At 37.2% G+C, this 19149-nt stretch overlaps 2 protein-coding genes across 2 annotated transcripts in view; one reads left to right on the forward strand and one right to left on the reverse strand.

Moving 5' to 3' along the window:
• The window catches only part of LOC133532830 (uncharacterized), a 97521-nt gene extending 95405 nt beyond the window's left edge, over positions 1-2116 (reverse strand). Inside the window, 1 exon segment of the mRNA XM_061871682.1 lies at positions 1685-2116. Within this exon segment, the coding sequence (XP_061727666.1) occupies positions 1685-1984 (300 nt within the window). The 5' untranslated portion in view covers positions 1985-2116.
• LOC133532510 (uncharacterized) lies at positions 2096-14487 on the forward strand. The gene is made up of 4 exons (XM_061871233.1): positions 2096-3231; positions 3996-4086; positions 6086-6204; positions 7190-14487. Exons 1-4 carry the CDS (start codon positions 3090-3092, stop codon positions 7357-7359), a joined length of 522 nt encoding a protein of 173 aa, XP_061727217.1. The 5' UTR covers positions 2096-3089; the 3' UTR covers positions 7360-14487.
• The last annotated feature ends 4662 nt before the right edge of the window (positions 14488-19149 follow it).

The following is a 19149-nucleotide window of genomic DNA, read 5'->3' on the forward strand; positions in this document are numbered from 1 at the left end:
TTATATTTTATGACACTTAGAGACTTTTACATCTCTTAAGAATTTTAGTAATTGTCGTTTGTTATTTTTTTCATAGTTTTTTGAGTAATTCGACATTTAAAGACTATACATCTCTAATAAAGTATCACTGATTCCATACTTGTAATTGTATTTTGTCATTTTTATTGCTTCAGTAAGCATTGGCATGTAAAGTTGGCCTATTTGCTGAATAAATGTTTGATTGATTGGTAATGCTGCCTAAATGTTTGTTAAATCAGACATCCAGGCCAACACATCAATGTATAAGTTTACAGAAACATATATCTTTTGCCCGCATTACCGTTTTTTGAGAATATAGGAATATTTTATGTGTTTAATTGCGGGGACCTAGGGAACAATTTCGATCAAATTTGCTATATGGCGGTTTTCGGGGGCGAAAAATCGATCTAGCAAGGTTATTTCAGGGAAAACGCGCCATTTTGGAGTTTTTATATGTTTTCCGAGCAAAGGTCTCCTAGATATTTAAATAAATAAAACAAACACACAAATCATTGTGTAAGGGACATCCTGTAACATAAATATGTACACAAGGGCATTGCCAAGAGGTTAAAATCTGAGCATCCCTAGAAAATAAAATCTGTAACTCAATGTATAACCTGTCCATGCCATGCCCCGCCTTCCTATCCCATCGGCTGGCAACACTCTTGTCAGTAGATTAAATATTACAAGATTAATTTTAATTGTTCAGGTTGTATACGAGCCGCACAGGATAAGTTCTAAATAATCACAAAACACTGATGGTTGCGAGTTTATAGCTCGGAGCTCAATAGTCATAATAAATGATTCAAAGAAGGGTCAAAGGTTATATCGAGTATTTGTGATGTTGTTGAGTATAGGGTTCATATATAGTATTTATTGCAATACTTATGAAATTTTTGAGCTGTCCAGCTATCTCTACTTTAGCTATCCAGCAGCCTATAAAAATGTTGCCCACTCTTTTCCAATTTGAATATTTGACAACTGAAAATTGCAATTAGCTTGGCGCATTTTGAGTCTGGGCGGCTGAGGATAAGAGGACAGACCACTTAAACAATGAATATTGTGACATTGTTATGTATTATATAACAGCTAAAAACTTGTAACAATAACAGGAGAAATTCATGAAAGACAACATTTAATTCAAATTTAACACACACCATTATAATTTAACAGCAAACTGAAAGGGAATTTTGTACTTCACTACTACAATTTAGTGATATGCAATGATATTTAAACAAAGATGGTTTACATACAAACATACATACACATAGCGGTTGTTTAGATGTACAAGTGTTTACATCATATACAAGTAAAGTCTAACCAGACTCTAATGTTAAAACTGGAAATACAACAGATTACAATTAGACACAATTGATGAGTTGATAAATTTATACACAACCAGTTCAAATCAACATTTGATAAATATTAATCAGTTACACATTTATTTATGTCACAGTACATGCTTTCATGTGCAAAATGTCCTTGTCTAGCCTTGTCACATGTCCAAAATACACATAACTAGAGTACTAAGGTCAATGACATATTCTCCAATAACTTTAGCGTGGAAATCGCGAACGAATATTGCAATTTTTCAGCGTGGGAACGTCACTAGAAGAAAATTAGAGAGACAATTAGTCAGCCATTTTTGTTGTGTGGCTGGACTTACCGCGATCTCGAAGAGCGATGGGAAATCCTGCTGAGGTTCGTGGTCTGCCAACCCCGCAAGCATCCCGAGTTCAGCACTCAGGTTCTCGAGCTCCGCGCCGATCCGATCAGCCCTATCAGCGTCACCCAACTCATCCTTCAGGATATCGCCGATCTCTTGTGACACCGAAGCCACTGCGGAGGCCACTTCGTCAGGGGGCACTCCTTCCTTTCCTGGCCCTTCGCTGACACCGGCGAGAAGCTCGGCTCCCTCCGAAGTACCCGTGCTCTGCTCCGCACATTTCTCAGCGGAAAACATCATTTGCAAACCAAACACCGGAACTCCTCCGAATAACGAAACATCTAAAGTCACGCACTGTTAATATAGATCACACGAACAGTGAAGATTCAGTGGTAAATGAGTGAAAAACCATTTTTTCTCAACACTGATTTAGCCCGAACTTTTTGACAATACCAATATGGCGACGATATTTTTAGGAATTTGTGACCAGCCTCAGATGGATTTTATATCATTTTAAAGCCTGGCAAAGATCATTTTTTTTTAGGATATCGAATGATATCGATCCGAAGTTAATCTAAACTTTTCATTTTATTTTTCATGTATTTAATTGCTGATTGAATGATATAAGAATATTAAGAAATTATTTGTTTTATTAAACTTATTTCAGTTTCATAAGCAAACGAACAGAAAATGTGATCTTGGTTAGTGTAAGTCTAGTTCATTTAAAAATTATAATTCCATACGGTTGCTGTCAATGACAAGTAATGTAACATAGAAATGACATAGAAAACAAAAAATAATAATACGAGTTAAAATTTGATGCAAATATTGACTCGATGACTCGATACTCGATAGTACAATTAAATCGAACAGAGTTTACTTCGTTTACCTTTTCAAAACGTGAAGCTTGGGGGTAGCGGAAACGCTTATCTTCAATATTTTCATTACAATACAAGTTTTAAATAACCGTTTAAATTATTGAAAAATTCATATTTCAGACTAATGCATTCGGTTCGGTTACTTTTCATCACGTTCACAAATTTATTATTTACCGCCAGCAACCCTAACCGGAACTGTCGGGTCCTATGTCAACTTGACATTTGACACTTACAGATTGTGCGCGAACAGCCTCAGCTGGAAATTCACATCTAATTATAAATTTTATATATAAAAAAATGTATTGCAGGTAAAATACCGCAGTGCGATGCACACGGGCACGTGGCGACTATAGGTTTAGGGCTACATACCGGCCCGCTTAATTTAATTAGTCGATTTGCTTACTCGTAACTGTAGTGTATGAAACTGTATCTGTTTCTAAGCTAATTTTAGGATTAAGTTCGAGCTGAAGGTATTAAATTAAGTATAAATATTAGTATTTTGAGATTAGAGACTTTATATTTTAGTTATGGCAGTGCAAAATAAAGTTTTATACGCCTTTCGAGGATGGATAGCATTTGTTGCTTTTATGGACTTGGGGACCGCCGGCCGGTCGTACATCGAACGGCGGTCGTTCCTCAGTCACCACGGGGAAACTGAGCACTTGGATGGTGAGTTTTTGTATTTTTTTAGCTTTATATGTCTTACTTCTGGTCGAATATCTAGTCTGTTTCTTCTAATTTAAATGTCACTTAAAAATAACTGCAAATAGTGCAATAAATATTACCCAGTTTAATTTTACTCAACTTTGATTTGATTAAAACTAACTTCTAAAAGTACCAGAAACAAACTTGCCTGTATTTGGTATTCAAACATGACATGAATTATAGATTTAGTCCATTTAATTGTTTTCTAATTAGGCCTCAGTGTAACCTGTTAGAATCCTCAGTGTATCCTGTTAGACAAATATATTTATATTTTAATTGTACTCCTAGAATTAGTCAACTTCTCTAGGCACTCTATTCTACCTGCATGCATGTGTGATGTATTGATTGCATTAAAAATACTGATTCCAGTCATTGGTAATTACAAGTTTTTTATTAGGGTTAATCAGCTTTTTTATGATGTAATTCTGTCCTTGAAAAGTAGACCATTACCATAAAGATATTCATGTAAGATTTGCTAAAGTGATTGTGTTAAGTATTAAGAGTTATAAAAATTACTTACAATGAAAATAAATTCATTTATTCATTGATTTTATCCTATTTTACCTATTGTTAATAATAATTTGACTGATGAAGTTATATTACAAGTTACGTGTCCAAATTGCTATACAGTAAGCTGCGAAGATAACTAACCCCCAACCTACAAACAAGTTTTTATGCAGGGGGTCAGTTATCTCTGTAGCTACTGTACAATCTTGTTTGTATTTCAGGAGATTTCACAATCTCCCGGATGCTGGGCATGTATTCGGTGCTGAAGGCTCTGGCGCTCATCCACTGTACGCTTTACATACATTACAGGCCGTAAGTTACCATCAAACATGTCATTACCAATTGAAAAGTCAGATGTGCATGATTCGTGGTTTTCTATTCAATGAAATTTGTTATTAAAAATTGTAGAAAATTTGTTTTATATGTTTATTACGAAAAATAGTTTCATATAAGCTTAAAATTTAAATTCAACGAGTAAGGTGTTTAATGTGCCATATATTGAGTTGAATGAGATGGAATAAGATGAATGCAGAGAGACCACTAGATGTTGCTAGTAAATGTGCAACCACCAGATTTTTTTACTGAAAGTATTAATTATATACACAAAAATTGTTTACTCGTACATGTGTTAATACATGATACATGTACCCATAAATGATTTGCTTTTACAAGTGTAAAACTTGATGTAGGCATATCACCAGACCTCGGACAGAGTGAGCCATTTTTACGTCATTAATGTCAAGTGTAGATGTTAATATAGATATGCCTCAAGATGAAATATTAAAAAGAATTCATGAATAATAATTAAACAAAAATGACAGTGCATTATGTACAAAACGAGTAAGTATTATTTATTTATTCAAATTTTTCTTTGTTATTGGTTATTGTAATAAAGAACTATAATTTTTTATAGATTTTCAATTTTCAACGCACTTCTTCTTGAGTTTAATATCCACTTATAGATGGAAAAAGACCTTTCTACTTCCACTGAAGTGAGCGGAGTGAAGTTGTACATTAAAATACCGTCCACATCTGTTCCTTCCGAAATTTTTTCAGCATAGTCCCCTAAACAGATCTAAGTCTGGGTTTCTAGCTATGACGTCTTCTAATTTCTGACTGACAGAAGCAGACGAAGACCAGCTTATAAAATAATATGCTTATCATTTAAAGAGGCTTGCTATACAATTAATTTGTTTTGCTAGTTATGTAAAGATCTAAATAGAATAATTTAATTCGTTATTCAATTACATCACATCTGCCATTGAATGACTACGTAGGTATGTCCATATTATGCAAACTCTTAAAACAGCTCACCCTGTCCGAGGTCTGCATATCACATCAGGTTGGAAACCTTCACAGTCTCTTGATAGATAACTGGCAACGATTATTTGAATCCAGGACTATCACCCTACTGAAGGAATAAAGATCTGCAGGCGTTTTCATTCTGAAAGTTGCAAGCATCTGTGTTAGTCGACATTATTGTATTTCGTTTGTGAGAAAAAAATATATTACTATAAAATAAGAATCTACCTAGAGCTTTTACATTCCCCATCTCAGCTAGACCGTATCTCTTTTAGACTACATTTCACGAGCATACCCTATAGCTCACAATACTACCAAGATCAGTTTTGTCCAAATGAGGGTAATAATAAGCGTATGGCGTACAATGTAGACCAGGGGTTTTCAAAGTGGGGGCGCGCCCCTCTTGGGGGGCCGGATTAAGTTTTAAGGGGGGCGCGGGGCCACTGGAAATTTGAACGCGATTACCTTATAGTTTTTATTAAACCACATACAATACAAGTACATTTACAATTAGGTACAAATTATAAATCATAGATCCTAAATTAAATAACAGTAACCTAGAATGAACCTTAATATGCGTTGCAGGTATTAAGGTTTATTTATCACATTACTGTAGACAATATGTTACTAATACATAATTACATGGTATAACTTTTATAAGTCTGCATCCAGGCCACGCAACCAACCGCGTCAGATGTCAGACTGGTATAGAGGTCCTCCGGGCTGTCTGGGAAACGTCTCTTTGGGCATCGTTCACAATGCGCAGGGTAGTTTGTTCTTCAAGGCCGCAGTCACACATCGGAGTCTCGTTCCATCCCCATTTGTGTCGCATATAATTGTGTAATTTGGACAAAACAACAAAAGTTCTGGAAGTTCCGCGGACGGCTTCCTGGCGTAATGCGTCACAACCATAATGTGTTCTTTAGTTTTTAGGCCATTTTTTTGCCTGTCAATAGATATTTCTTATCAATTTATATCTTGTATGATACATTTAAATGTTAATTTCCAGCGTGGTATCCATGGGCTACTGGTCGCTCATGCTGACTATCGTGCTGTACTTCACGGAAGCATTCTGCTACCACTCAACCAACCTCAACTTCTACGTCGTGTTCCCGTGCATACTCAACAGTAAGTATGGTCGAATATGATAACTGATCATTAGACTGGTACATACATAAGGAGCCGCCTCGCGAGGAAATTGCCGCGCAAAGTAGCTCGGCCAAGACACGTATACACAGACAGACCAGCTTCGCGGTTATTGAGGACATAAGCCGTCCATTAGGTGGCGCGGGTGCATGAGCGGGCGCACGCACGCGGGTGTCATTGTAGGTAAATTCCGTCGCACGCGTGCGCGCCAGTTAGTGTTGCTCGTACTATTTTTTTCATTAATTTGAAATGTGTAAAGGCTAATAAGCTCCACTGATCACCGTTAAAACTCTGTATCTTTAGGTATTTAAATAAAAGTAAACAAAATCTGGCTTGAGGAGCCATTTGAGGGTAGAAGAAAATATTACATGATCCAATAATGTAGGTTAAAGTCGTCCAGTGACAGATCCAGGCGGTTTCGTATTTGGTTGGTTAACCAATAAATGTTATAACTACCCGAAAATGTACAAATTGTTTGTTTACTTCCATTTAAATACCTAAAGATACAGAGTATACATGCTATTTACAATACATTGCGGCATTTGATCGAACCTACTTGAATAATAAACTATCTTTAACGATTGAATTCTTTGCTAAAGCTAAAGAAAGGTCGGTTAGATCGAGGAATTTCGTACATTGAACCACCTGTACCTATCTCTATCGCACGATGTTAGCGGCCAATGACACTGTGCGAGCAGAACAGCAATATAATTATGCGCGTGCGATAGAGGTAGAAAAAGGCGGGTCAATGTACGAAAGTCCTCGTGCTAAGCGTCCTTTCTTTACCCGGCAATTATCGAAAATTGCATGCAGTTTGTCACAATGCCTATGAAGTTTTTAAAGACCATATTATACTTAGAACTGAGTTTGTTAAAAGTTAACCATTGACATTCCAGTTTCTCATGATTTTCATGGCACTTTTACAATCAACATCTTTTTTTGACCTGAACTGATGTTTTCGTTCCAGTTATAACCCTCCTCGGCCTCATATACCTGCCCACGAAGCTAAAGCTCTGGGGCCAGATACCAGGCACCTCGGGCATGGAGAGAGAGATAGAAGATGAAAACACGCAAATCCTTAGACAGATGGGCAACTTCAAGCGGCGGAGACCGCAGGCTAAGAACAAGTATGTCTGATCGCGGGGACTCTAATAAGTTCCATTAACAAGGGAGTGATACATAGGAGAGGTGTAATGTCTAAGACAAAGCGTGCCTACAAATTGACATCTAAGTAGATGTCGCTGTAAGTACATGTTACGGTAACTCTCGGAATGCAAAATCAGTTGCCACAAAACATGCCGCCACATAGCGCCATGTGCCAAACTCAGAGGCACGATTTTTTTCTAAACATACTTTTTTAACAATTATTAACTCTTTGCCTTAACTAAGTTATATTTTTATATCCCAGACACTAAATTGGCAGTGTGATTGAATAGAAGAAGTTTTATTCACAAAATTCTCAAACTAAAGTTAGTAAAACATGAAATATACAGAACCAATTTATTTTTAAGCGTCAAAACTAACTCAGCTTAATGTCAACTTCAATTTACTACGCGATCCTGCTTTAGTACCAATTTTGTACTAAATCGATAGTTTGGGGCAATCAAAGTGTCATTTTAGTATCTTAGACGTAAAAGTAAGGGTAACCATTAGGAGAATCCGTAGAACGAGCTGCCTCGTAAGGTATTTGCCGCGCGAGGCATTTGCCGCTCGAAGCGGCTCGGTCTGTCAAAACCATAACATGGCAAAAGTTTTAAAAATATAATTAGCTCGATTTTTTTATTATTTAATTTATTTACTCGAGTTAATTTAATCTTTTCTTCATCCTAAACCTCTCTAAAATCAATTATTTACAAATTTATATGCATTTTAAAATAGTCACTTGTTTGCTTGGATATATTTATGTAGTTATCGTAGGTACTGCAGAACGAATCACTTTGTCAAGTACTCACGGAGTGGTTTTTCAAGCACCTAGGAATACAAATAGAAGTTATCTACGATTTTTTTGTAAAATTATATGTGTGGAAGATTGTTCCTTACATAATATTCTTGTAAAACTATAATCGCAGTATAAAATATATCGAAAATGGTCCCACATGTTTTTTAAGTCAATTGCATGACATGTTTCGCTCCAGAACGAGAAACTTTATATAGAGCCGTTCGCGTTGGCTTACTGAAGCAAACCAAAATGGAGATAGTTGTGCAGTATTATAAACTTTATAAACATGAGTGACACGTTAATAGCTAGGTATATTTAATGTCTAAATATCACGGGTTTTGTATTTAAAATCACAATAGTCCAATATGAGTGCCAAGTAAAATTCAATCTTCCTACAGAACACAATAGATGATTATATGTATTCATATAATATAAGTATATATAAAATAACAAACACACAATAATATTTATAGACCGTGGAACAATTAAACCATAATGAAAATGCGCTTTTATTCTAAAAAAGATTTTGCTAACAGAAGATTTTTTTTTCATCTCATGCTATATATTCCAAGCAGAAGTACCGGTAGTAATATTTGATTCTAGTAAAAAATTACCAATATAAAACACCAATATTTATATGTACACAGTGTGGTGAAAATTGTGTAGCTGGAGTCTTAAAAACCCTTCAAGCTCTTCACCATTCGAAGTCAGGCTGCATACATATATGACCGTCGTTTACAATGTACTTTTACTTACATTATTCCCGTACACGGCGGGAAGAAATTGACAGCTCGAGATATAAAATTGAAGAAATTTGTGCCTTAATTTATTTTAAGTTAAAATTTCTTCAATTTTATATTTGGAGTTATCATCATTTTCCTGCCGTGTGCCGAATTTTAGCCTCTTGAGGTCCACACATGAAAATATGCCAAGACAAAAGCAATTTTGATTTGTCAGAATACATATTCAAATAAGAATGGAACAAGTTTTTATAGACAATGTTTAAAAATAAAAGATAAGTGGAAAAACTCACTGTCTCGGGCGAGACTTACGACTCCTTAATACTAGCCCCGATGATAGTGATTTCCACCATATCCTTCACTTGCGCGTGTTGGGGAGATGCCTAGAGACATCTACCGTAAGAGCATTAGACTACTTAAATGGCTACCGGAGTTCCAAGTCATATTGGTATTTTAATAGACCTCTGAGGACTTACCTTACCGCGACCACGTTCGACGTGTTGCCTCTCTGTCGCACTTGTAAATTCGTACGTAAGCACAGGGAGGCAACACGTCGAACATGATTCGCGGTAGGCTCTGAGCGGCTAGAGGATAGGATATTTAGCAACGGTTTACGAGCGCATTTTCAATATGCTGTAGGCAATAATCTACTCTCAATAATCATATCAACTTTACTGACTAAAGTTATATCCACAAATCCTAGTAACAATGCTCGTCCGAGGCAATGCGGCCGAGGCACGCCTACACAGACGCGAAGCAACTCGTCGCGTGGCGATTTCCTCGCGAGGCGCCTCGTCCTGTGTGGACCCGCCTATTGAAATATTTCCAATATACTCGTGATCTGTAGCTTAGTTTAGAAAATTTCGGTGATAAATTCACCTCTAAAGAGCTTGTTTATTTGAAGTTTTACTTCTAAATTAGACTTAACGACTCTAAAAATAAGATCTACTTTCGATGTTGCACTAAATCTTAAGCTTTTTTCAAAAGTTTTAATCATTTTATTACTTAAGGTTGTCTATTCTGACTATTCTGAGTCTCATTTTATTTTTAATAATTTTGTAAATGTTAGATTAGAATAAAACATTATTCCCTCTCAAGAAGACATACTGAATTATATAGCAAAGAGAATTTGAAATAGAGGTGGAATGTCAAAGTAAACTTTTGTAGCCACAGTCAATTTAGTGCCATCTTTCGACTCATGATTAAAACTATTAGAACGCTATTTGACTTTAATCCTTATTCTTTCACTGATATGTGTTAAATTTGTTAAATATCTCAAAGTGGCGCCATCTACTAGAGCATAGGCCAAAGGTATGGCGGCATCTTTTAGCGATGGCGCCATGACCTTTACGTTTCCTTGGACAATTTACCTCTATTTCAAATTCTCTGTGTTATAATATCATTCGCATGATGTCCCCGGGTTGTTTTTATATATATTTTCTTTTACTACACATAGCTACAGAAAAATTAACGTTTTTATACGAAAAAGATGACGCTGAAAGTATCAGTGAGATAAGGTATGTAGGTGTACCCTGACAAGGTTTTATTTGGACTTCGCCATGTTGCGGATTTTCAGTGGTACTAATTTATTCTACTGGTATGGAGATTCTTTGACAACCGACGTTGTAAGTCCAACCAGAAGAAAACATTTCGCAATTATATATAATTTTACGGATTTTACAACAAATATGACAAAAAAGATTGTCAAATATACAAGAAAAAGTATTTTGAATACAATAAAACATTTACTTTACATCAATAAAAAGATGAAGGATTATGTTAGAATTACAGTAAAAAAAAAATTGGAATTAGTCGTTCATATAACCGGTACGGACATTTTATTTGATTATTCTAACATTGACATGTAATTTTGGCAATTTGTTATATGTAATGTTAATTTAATTTATTTATTTATTAAAATATTGTCAATTTTATTAATTAACTAATTTATTACGTTGTTGTGTTTGTTGTTTGATCCCAGATGGTCGAAATAAATGATAATTTAATTTATTCGCTCCGTTCATGATTGTAGTGCCGCGCCGCCCTGGTGGGTGTGGGACATATTTCTTACTTGTCTAACAGCTGCCAAATAGTATGAAGACTAAACCTAAAATGTAGTGGTTATTATTCTCTTTGACTAAATATTGCGTAGGCGTCGCTTGAATTAAAATCAAGATGGACCTCGGACTAGGCGGTCGCTCCTGGATCAACGGTCCTTAACAACAAATGTTATACGAAGCGTTATTGTTTTTCTTGCTTATCTAAATTGCTACCTACTTTCGGGCGCTAGAAGAGCGTAAATATACTTCAAAGCGTTAAATTTTGCCACTACACACGGCAATACTTCACTAACCACTCTCTGGTCGCCGACAGTTTACTGGTTTTCGCGTCGACCCTTGAGTGGTGGGCCGCCACTTGAAGGGATATGTAAACTGCTTGTAGCGACACAATGTCAGGGCCAAATAGCATCTTGTCAAAATTTATATTATAAGCAATCCGTATTTAAAATGATGTAGACATTCCTGAATACCTCTAAACCTCTCCCGCTTGTGAGTGAGTGAGATAGTAAATAAATTCCTGTTATCTCTATACGCATCGGTATCCCTTTGCTTGTAGGCACACGATTTTGATCGCACCGATGCTTGTGGTAGAGGCTGTTTTACCTTGGCAAGGATAAGAAATCTTCTACATGCTGATGTTAAGAGCAGTTCAGTGATCTCGATTGAATAAAGTAATCAATGAAATTGATCGATATTGAACGTTGTTGTTTACATCTAAGTAAGAATTCTTTTTACAAGCTTTTATTATTACAAGCTTTTTTACAAGCTTTTATTTACTTTCACCTGACCGTTGTCTGTCTGTAATCAAATCTTGTAAGTTAAATTTGATCCACTTCCTGGTTTCCGATTGAGCTGAAAATTTACATACATATGTAAGTCGGGTGACAATGCAATATTATGGTACCATCGACCTGATCTGATGATGGAGACAAGAGGTGGACATAGGAACTCTGATAAAACAACGCAACCTAATTGTGTTTGGGGTTTTTTAGAATTGTCTCGATGAGTATTATTAGTTACTTGTGGAAAGAAAAGTACAGTCAGAGGCGTTAGGCGCTCGAAGACACAAACTTGGATTATTAATTGGGCCAACATCATAAACCAGTCTGAAAAAAATCAGAACTACTGGATTTGACGCAAACGACCCAGTTACAAAAGGTGATAAAGTTACTGGATTATCTATAAATATAGTTTTGTGGAGCATTACAATTGGGTACTTGACACATGTTGAATATTATAACAAAATTTAGTTAAATGGATAGAAAATTAGCTATCCATTATAAAAAAGTGGAATTTAATAAATTATATTGAGATTATAAAAAAATACAAGGCTGCGAAGTCTCAAAAAAAATTTTTTTTTTGTCTTTCAAAAATAGAAAAGAAAATGGTACCATTCGATTCCTTACATTTTATTGAAAAATAAATTGTATGACAACTATACACATAAACGCAATATTTCAGGGCCAAAATGGTAATTTCCTTGATCTTCCATACATTTAGGACAGACTTATATGATGTGACGTCACATCACCTTATAATTTTGTTAGAGGCGTTTCAATCATCGAGTGCGAGCGTCAGACCTTAACTCTCATTTCTGACCTTTGTGTTGCTTAATTGCCATGAGACCTATATAGACATTTGACCCTCAGGAAAATCAAGATCGTTTGACATTATTTACAAAAAACAGTCAAGTAGCCAATTGACATTTATGGAATTATAACTGTATAAGTCGCGGTAACTCCATTCGTTAATACTTTTAAAAGCTTTGTAACATTCTGTCTTAGCTTTACTAATACTTTCTATATTCAGTTGCAAAACGCGGACTGATGGTCCAACGTTCCTTGTTTTTGGGCGCTTAAAAGTGCCGTTTTTAAAGGCATCCGAATTCATATTGAGAATTAGTTGTTGAAGTAGAGTAAGCTGCGAGACCTTGAAGAGACAGTGCAGCTGCCAAAGTTGTTGCGCTCTTAGCACCACCCGGGGATCACGTGTAGGGCTATCTAAGGTAATTCCTACGGACGTGGAGCAACATCGACCCCCAACGGTGCGAATCACGGTGTGGAGCACCCGAGCAGACCGTACACCACACGGTATTTGACTGTCCTCTAACCAAATACCATGGCCAAGTAGAAGATTTTACCACCTTAACTAAAGAAGCGGTACAGTACTTAAAAACTGTAAATCTCTGAAGTAGAGTAACAAAAAGCCATACGAAAAAAAAAAGCTTTGGAAGAACTTTATTCATGAATTTGATGATTTCTTATCCTGGCCATAGACTATTGTACTAAAGATTAGTAATACAGCATTTTATTGTCATTCCTAGCGTAAGTTCTGTACAGGAGTATGTGTGCATTCATTCTATATTCTAAAGAACAGAGTTTCTAAAGAGGTACGCGCAGTGGTTTATGTAGTCATGTTTGACGAATAATTGTGTCCACGGCCGGCAAAACGTCCCACTTGTCGCTTGCCATAAGGACGCTTTGACAGGTTATTCGTATAAAGATACAAGCAAATCTCGTCCTTATGGCAAGCGACAAAGTGGGACGTTTTGCCGGCCGCGGTTACATTTGCTGTTAACGTGCAAATACTGCTGTATTTGACCTGTAGTGAATCGATAAATTAAGTTAATAATTAAGTATTAATTAAAAAGCAATAAGCTCAAGACGATGTGCTTTCCGTAGTGACTTAAGCATTCAAATTATCAGTAAGTTAGAATAGTAAAAATATTTGACTGTGTGATTGATATTTTGGAGGAGAATCTGTGACATTGGCAGTTTTTATAATTTACTAGTCTTTGATATATAAGCTGTAATTGTTAAATACGATTTTTTTGTATTTTTGTGATTTTGAATAGGTTTTAATTGAGGAATGTTAGATTAATTTAAGTTTTATAAAGTAAGACGGGATAAGACGGACACCGGGACAAGATAGAAACTTATATTGACTTGAAATATTCCCATCTTTGTATCTACGGCGTATTGTTGCGTGGCATCTTCTTAGGCTGCGTTTCCACCAGAGTCGTGCGAGGACGGTTAAGAATCAATAGAATATTTTTCCACTAGAGCAGCACTGAGTGTGGATAGGTAAATGAAATAATTCTACTAGTTCTCAACAAACACTGAAAACTCACTCGCTACGCATCATCGCACATATCTGGTAGAAACTATACTCTGTATCTTTAGGTATTTAAATAAAAGTAAATAAACAATTTGTACATTTTCGGGTAGTTATAACATTTATTGGTTAACCAACCAAATACAAAACCGCTTGGATCTGTCACTGAACGAGCTGACTTTAACCTACATTATTTGATCACGTAATGTTTTCGAAATGAAAATGGCCAGCCAGTTGAGGGTAGATTCTGTTTATAACTACCTATAGGTACAGAATATAGGCTGCGATTATTATTAATTATGAATATGCACAGTCAAATAGTTTGCCACTATATTTAGAGAATGGACCACACTACTAGTGCCATATCATGTTATAGGAATTGTTGAATTTAAAATAAATAAGTTTTGACAAATCGTGTTTTATTTCATTTTTTTTTTTAATTACAGAACTTAATATCCACATTAGATGCGGATCCTCATGTCCATGTGCGAGCGGGACATCGCTTTAAAACCCAAAACAGAAAGAGATTCTATTTTTGTTATATTCCCTATGACGCGTCAACAAAATAAGTATTAAACTATAAAACTTAAAACCTTGTCTACGGAAAGTGCTATATTAAGTCTGAAGCATACTGTCGGGTACTACACCGCGAGAAACACGCCCGTGTATGCCTGTTTCCTCGATCTATCAAAAGCCTTTGATCGCGTTGATTATAGTTTACTATGGCAGAAATTGGGGAAAACGGGCATGCCGAGTGAGTGTGTTGGGTTGCTAAAATATTGGTATGCCAATCAACTCAATCAGGTGAGGTGGGCCGATACTCTGTCGGGGGAATACAGACTGGAGTGTGGGGTAAGGCAAGGTGGAATAACGTCTCCCAAATTATTCAACCTGTATGTAAATGAGCTGATAGCGGGCCTCAGCAGTATCCATGCGGGATGTTACATTGATGGCGTGTCTGCCAATAACATCAGTTACGCAGATGATATGGTGCTGCTGGCGCCGGCTGTCGGCGCGCTTGCTAGGTTGCTGTATATTTGCGAGACGTTTGCCAAATCGCATGGACTCGAATACAACACTAAGAAAAGTGAAGTCATGGTTTTTAAGGCAAGAAAAATCAAGCGTTGCCACACACAACCTGTTATACTTAATGGCATGACTCTGGCATATGTGGACAAGTTTAAATATCTTGGTCATATTATCACCAATGATCTCAAGGATGACCAGGATATTGAACGAGAACGCAGGGCATTGGCGGTTCGGGGAAATATGTTGGCCCGCAGGTTTGCTCGATGCTCCAGTAATGTCAAGGTAACGCTCTTTAGAGCATATTGCCAATCCTTTTACTCGAGCGGCCTGTGGGTTAACTATACGAAGCGAGCCTTTAATGCACTAAAAGTACAGTACAACAATGCATTCAGAATGCTGTTGGGCTTACCTAGTAGATGTAGTGCATCTGGCATGTTTTGCGAAGCTAGAACAGACTGTTTTCCGGCAATCATGCGCAAGAAGATAGTATCTCTGCTAGGTCGAGTTAGAAGCAGTCCCAACAGTATTCTGAATGCTATTGCTAACAAATATGATAGCCCAATCCTCGCCCATTGGATTGGGCAAATTAAAGGGGTAGCAACTAGCCCACATTGATTGAGTGAGAATTATTAAGCAATGTTAAATGTGCCGATAACACTAACCTTTAGTTTTAAGTTTGTTTGTTTAGTTTTAACTATGAAGCCTGATCTTCGAAATAAAGATATTTTATTTTATTTATTTATTTAAAACCTAAATCTAAAAATAAATAATACTAAACTTAAAATAAAATACTAAAAAATATCCCCCTGCGGCATGGTGCCGTAGATACTGGCAGCATTACATACCGGTACCTTCCTGGAACCGCACACTCTGCGCGTTGCTGCCTGCCTGCGACTCGGCGTCCGGGTCTGTGCCCCACATAGGTGCCCCTGCGGCACTAACGTCGACGTCCTTGGACACCACGGGCTCTCTTGCCAAAGGAGCGCCGGCCGCTTCTCCCGACACGCCGCGCTCAACGATATTCTCCGCCGGTCTCTCGCCAGCGTCAACGTGCCAGCTCTACTTGAGCCCGCCGGCATTTTAAGAGACGATGGTAAGAGACCGGACGGAATGACACTAATTCCGTGGAAGATGGGACGGGTGCAGGTATGGGACGCCACTTGTGTAGACACTCTAGCCCCGTCTCATCTCCACGGCACATCTGCTAAGGTCGGCGCGGCGGCAGAAGCGGCCGAAAATTTAAAAATGACTAAATATAGGGGTCTCGGCGCCGAATACAATTTCATACCTTTTGGCGTCGAGACCCTTGGCCCGTGGGGTCCAAGTGCCCTTAAACTCTTTAAGGACCTTTCAAAAAGGTTAGCAGAAGTCACCGGCGACCGCTTCCTCGCTCAAAGAATTAGTCTTGCAATACAGCGAGGAAATGCTGCCAGTATCTACGGCACCATGCCGCAGGGGGATATTTTTTAGTATTTTATTTTAAGTTTAGTATTATTTATTTTTAGATTTAGGTTTTAAGTTTTATAGTGTATTCTACAAATTGTATAGTCATGTTACTCGAAATAAATATATTTTTTTTTATTTAAGTATTAAACTAAGTATAAAATATGCTTTAAAATATGGGTATATCCACACACTTGTGTCCATGAATAAATTAGTTATGTCCTTGACAATTGAGTAGTGTTCGCGTTCAGATGTTTCTGAACACCTGGTTCGTATCCATTTACATATCAATATAATAGGTAGGTTACATGATATACTAAAACAAAACAACGTACTTCAAATCGCTTCAATCGCGTTTGGGCACGTCATGCGCTAAGAGCCCGAACACATGACACGCAAGGTGCTGAATATGTTCCTCAGACAATCGCAACGAGAAAGACCCCGACTAACATCGCTGGCAACAGTGAAGAGGGATATGGAAGAACCCCAAATCCCACCTGAGATGGCCCAGGACCAAGAAGCATGGCGAAATATAACTAGGAGAGCTGACCCTAAATAATGGAAAAAGGACAAGGAGAAAAAGAAGATATTCAAACAACATAAATACGCATCTCCGTAGTTTGTCTTTATTTTATTAAGTACTTTTCGTTTGTCTCTACGTGAGACAAAATTTACATAACAATTATTCTAGCTAGACTTTATAGCACCCTCTAGCGACGAATGGTGGTAACAATCGTAGCGTCATCTATAGGGAGCGTGCATGAACTATAGGAGGCAGCACAGGAGCAGTCAGATTTTTGGCGCGAGGCGTAAATGTGATGTTTATTGTTCCAATGCAGCCCACAAGATGGCAGAACCTACTATGCACAAGAACACATGTGACGTGTAAATTTACATGTTTATTGTTCCGATTCAGGCCAAAAGATGGCAGACCCTCCAACGCGCACGGTCCCTATCAACATTTTTTAGCAACTGTTTCAGTGCCCTCTAGCGTCGAATAGCGGCGTTTGTTAGCGTCTGAGTTTGGTTATGCTTATAGAGTAAAACAGCTTACATCGTGATTTACTGTGTTTCTGTTAGATGGCGCTTATATCAAAATTTATCATAGTTGTGTCAGGGGCGTATAGATGGCGTTGTAATAAGGTATAGCATTTGTTTAATACTTTAACTCTGAAACGCGACGTCGTTAAAACGAAAGTAGACGACCGACCGAAAATGCCTTCCTATACAAACGTAGTCCCTATTTTTCATTCTGGATAACATTGGAAAAATATTTTATACACAATTTGTTGTTTATTAACCACAGTTCTGCCCCTTAAACCTTTTTTTTTTTAAACCTTGTTGTTGTTGAGGGGCTCAAGCCGCTTCACTCATTTTGTCATAGAAAAATACACGATACACAGTAATGTCGCAACAGTAACGAAGTTGCGCTTGGGGCCTAATAGCCCACATCCTTTAGTACAATTAAAGGAGACCTATGCTATCGCTGTGCCCATCATTGCGATGTATTCTATAGTGGTATGGTGAGTATCTAATCTAACATTTTAAGAAATTACGAGCGTAATAATCATCATTGTGTGGCAGTAGCGGCGCGTCACAAACATTCATAGGGAACCCGGAGCTAATTTTGCTTTCCTTTTCTCCATGAACCGATCGTGAAAGTACTCAACGGGCTGAAGTTTAGACAAGCCGGTGGGAATCGAGTTCTTTGAACGATCCGCCACTGTTGTGTGGACCCTGTCACCAAAACTTTGTAAGCAATGTGACAAAGAAAATAGGGTTATTCGCGGACGGTCTAGAACGCAAAATGACTAGTGTAATATTTTACCTACATCGGTTATAGTCTACCGCTGTAACGGACTAGAACAAAAAATGCCCACATATTTTTTTCCGTTTTATCCTAACTTTATAGCGATGGCGACGGAGCCCCGCTTCCGCGGGGCTCCTATTCTGTACTGTTTGGCCTTCGGCCATTTGAAGATACCTAACGAACCTAACCTACCTATATGTATAAAATGTAGTGGTCATTTTGCGTTCTAGACCGTTTGCGATGTAGACTAATAGCGATATAGACAAAATATTACAGTACTCATTTTGCGTTCTAGACCATCCGCGAATGACCGAGAAAATACACAGCTAATTTATTTCACTCTTCAAATTAATTCATTCCAGCGTTGAAAAATCGATGTGTAAGAATTAGTTGACAATAAAACAACAGATTTTTCTAAACATTTTATTTTTTATATTGTAATTCAAACATTTAAAGTGGACGGTTATTAATATTGGCATATTTTCGCAATATAAGCACATGTCTACTAAAGTTAGTTTTACACGATACAACTAAAAGGCAGTGAATCGTTCAAGGAATGTAAAATGTCAGATATGATATTAAGTATCCAGGACGCTAGACTCTCCTTACACAAACAAATAACCCTAAAAACTATTCATTTGTGAAAACCGTATCAAAAACATGAATAACATCATAATGATCCATAAGTTTGTTCGGGAATTTCGGGAATTCATTTTTGTAAACTTAAAAGAAACTACAAAACATAAAATCATTGAAAAGTGAGGCCGAGCGTCCTGGCAACAAAACATAATA

The sequence above is a fragment of the Cydia pomonella genome, chromosome 27 (genome assembly GCF_033807575.1).
Source record: "Cydia pomonella isolate Wapato2018A chromosome 27, ilCydPomo1, whole genome shotgun sequence".
Taxonomy (NCBI): Eukaryota; Metazoa; Arthropoda; class Insecta; order Lepidoptera; family Tortricidae; genus Cydia; species Cydia pomonella.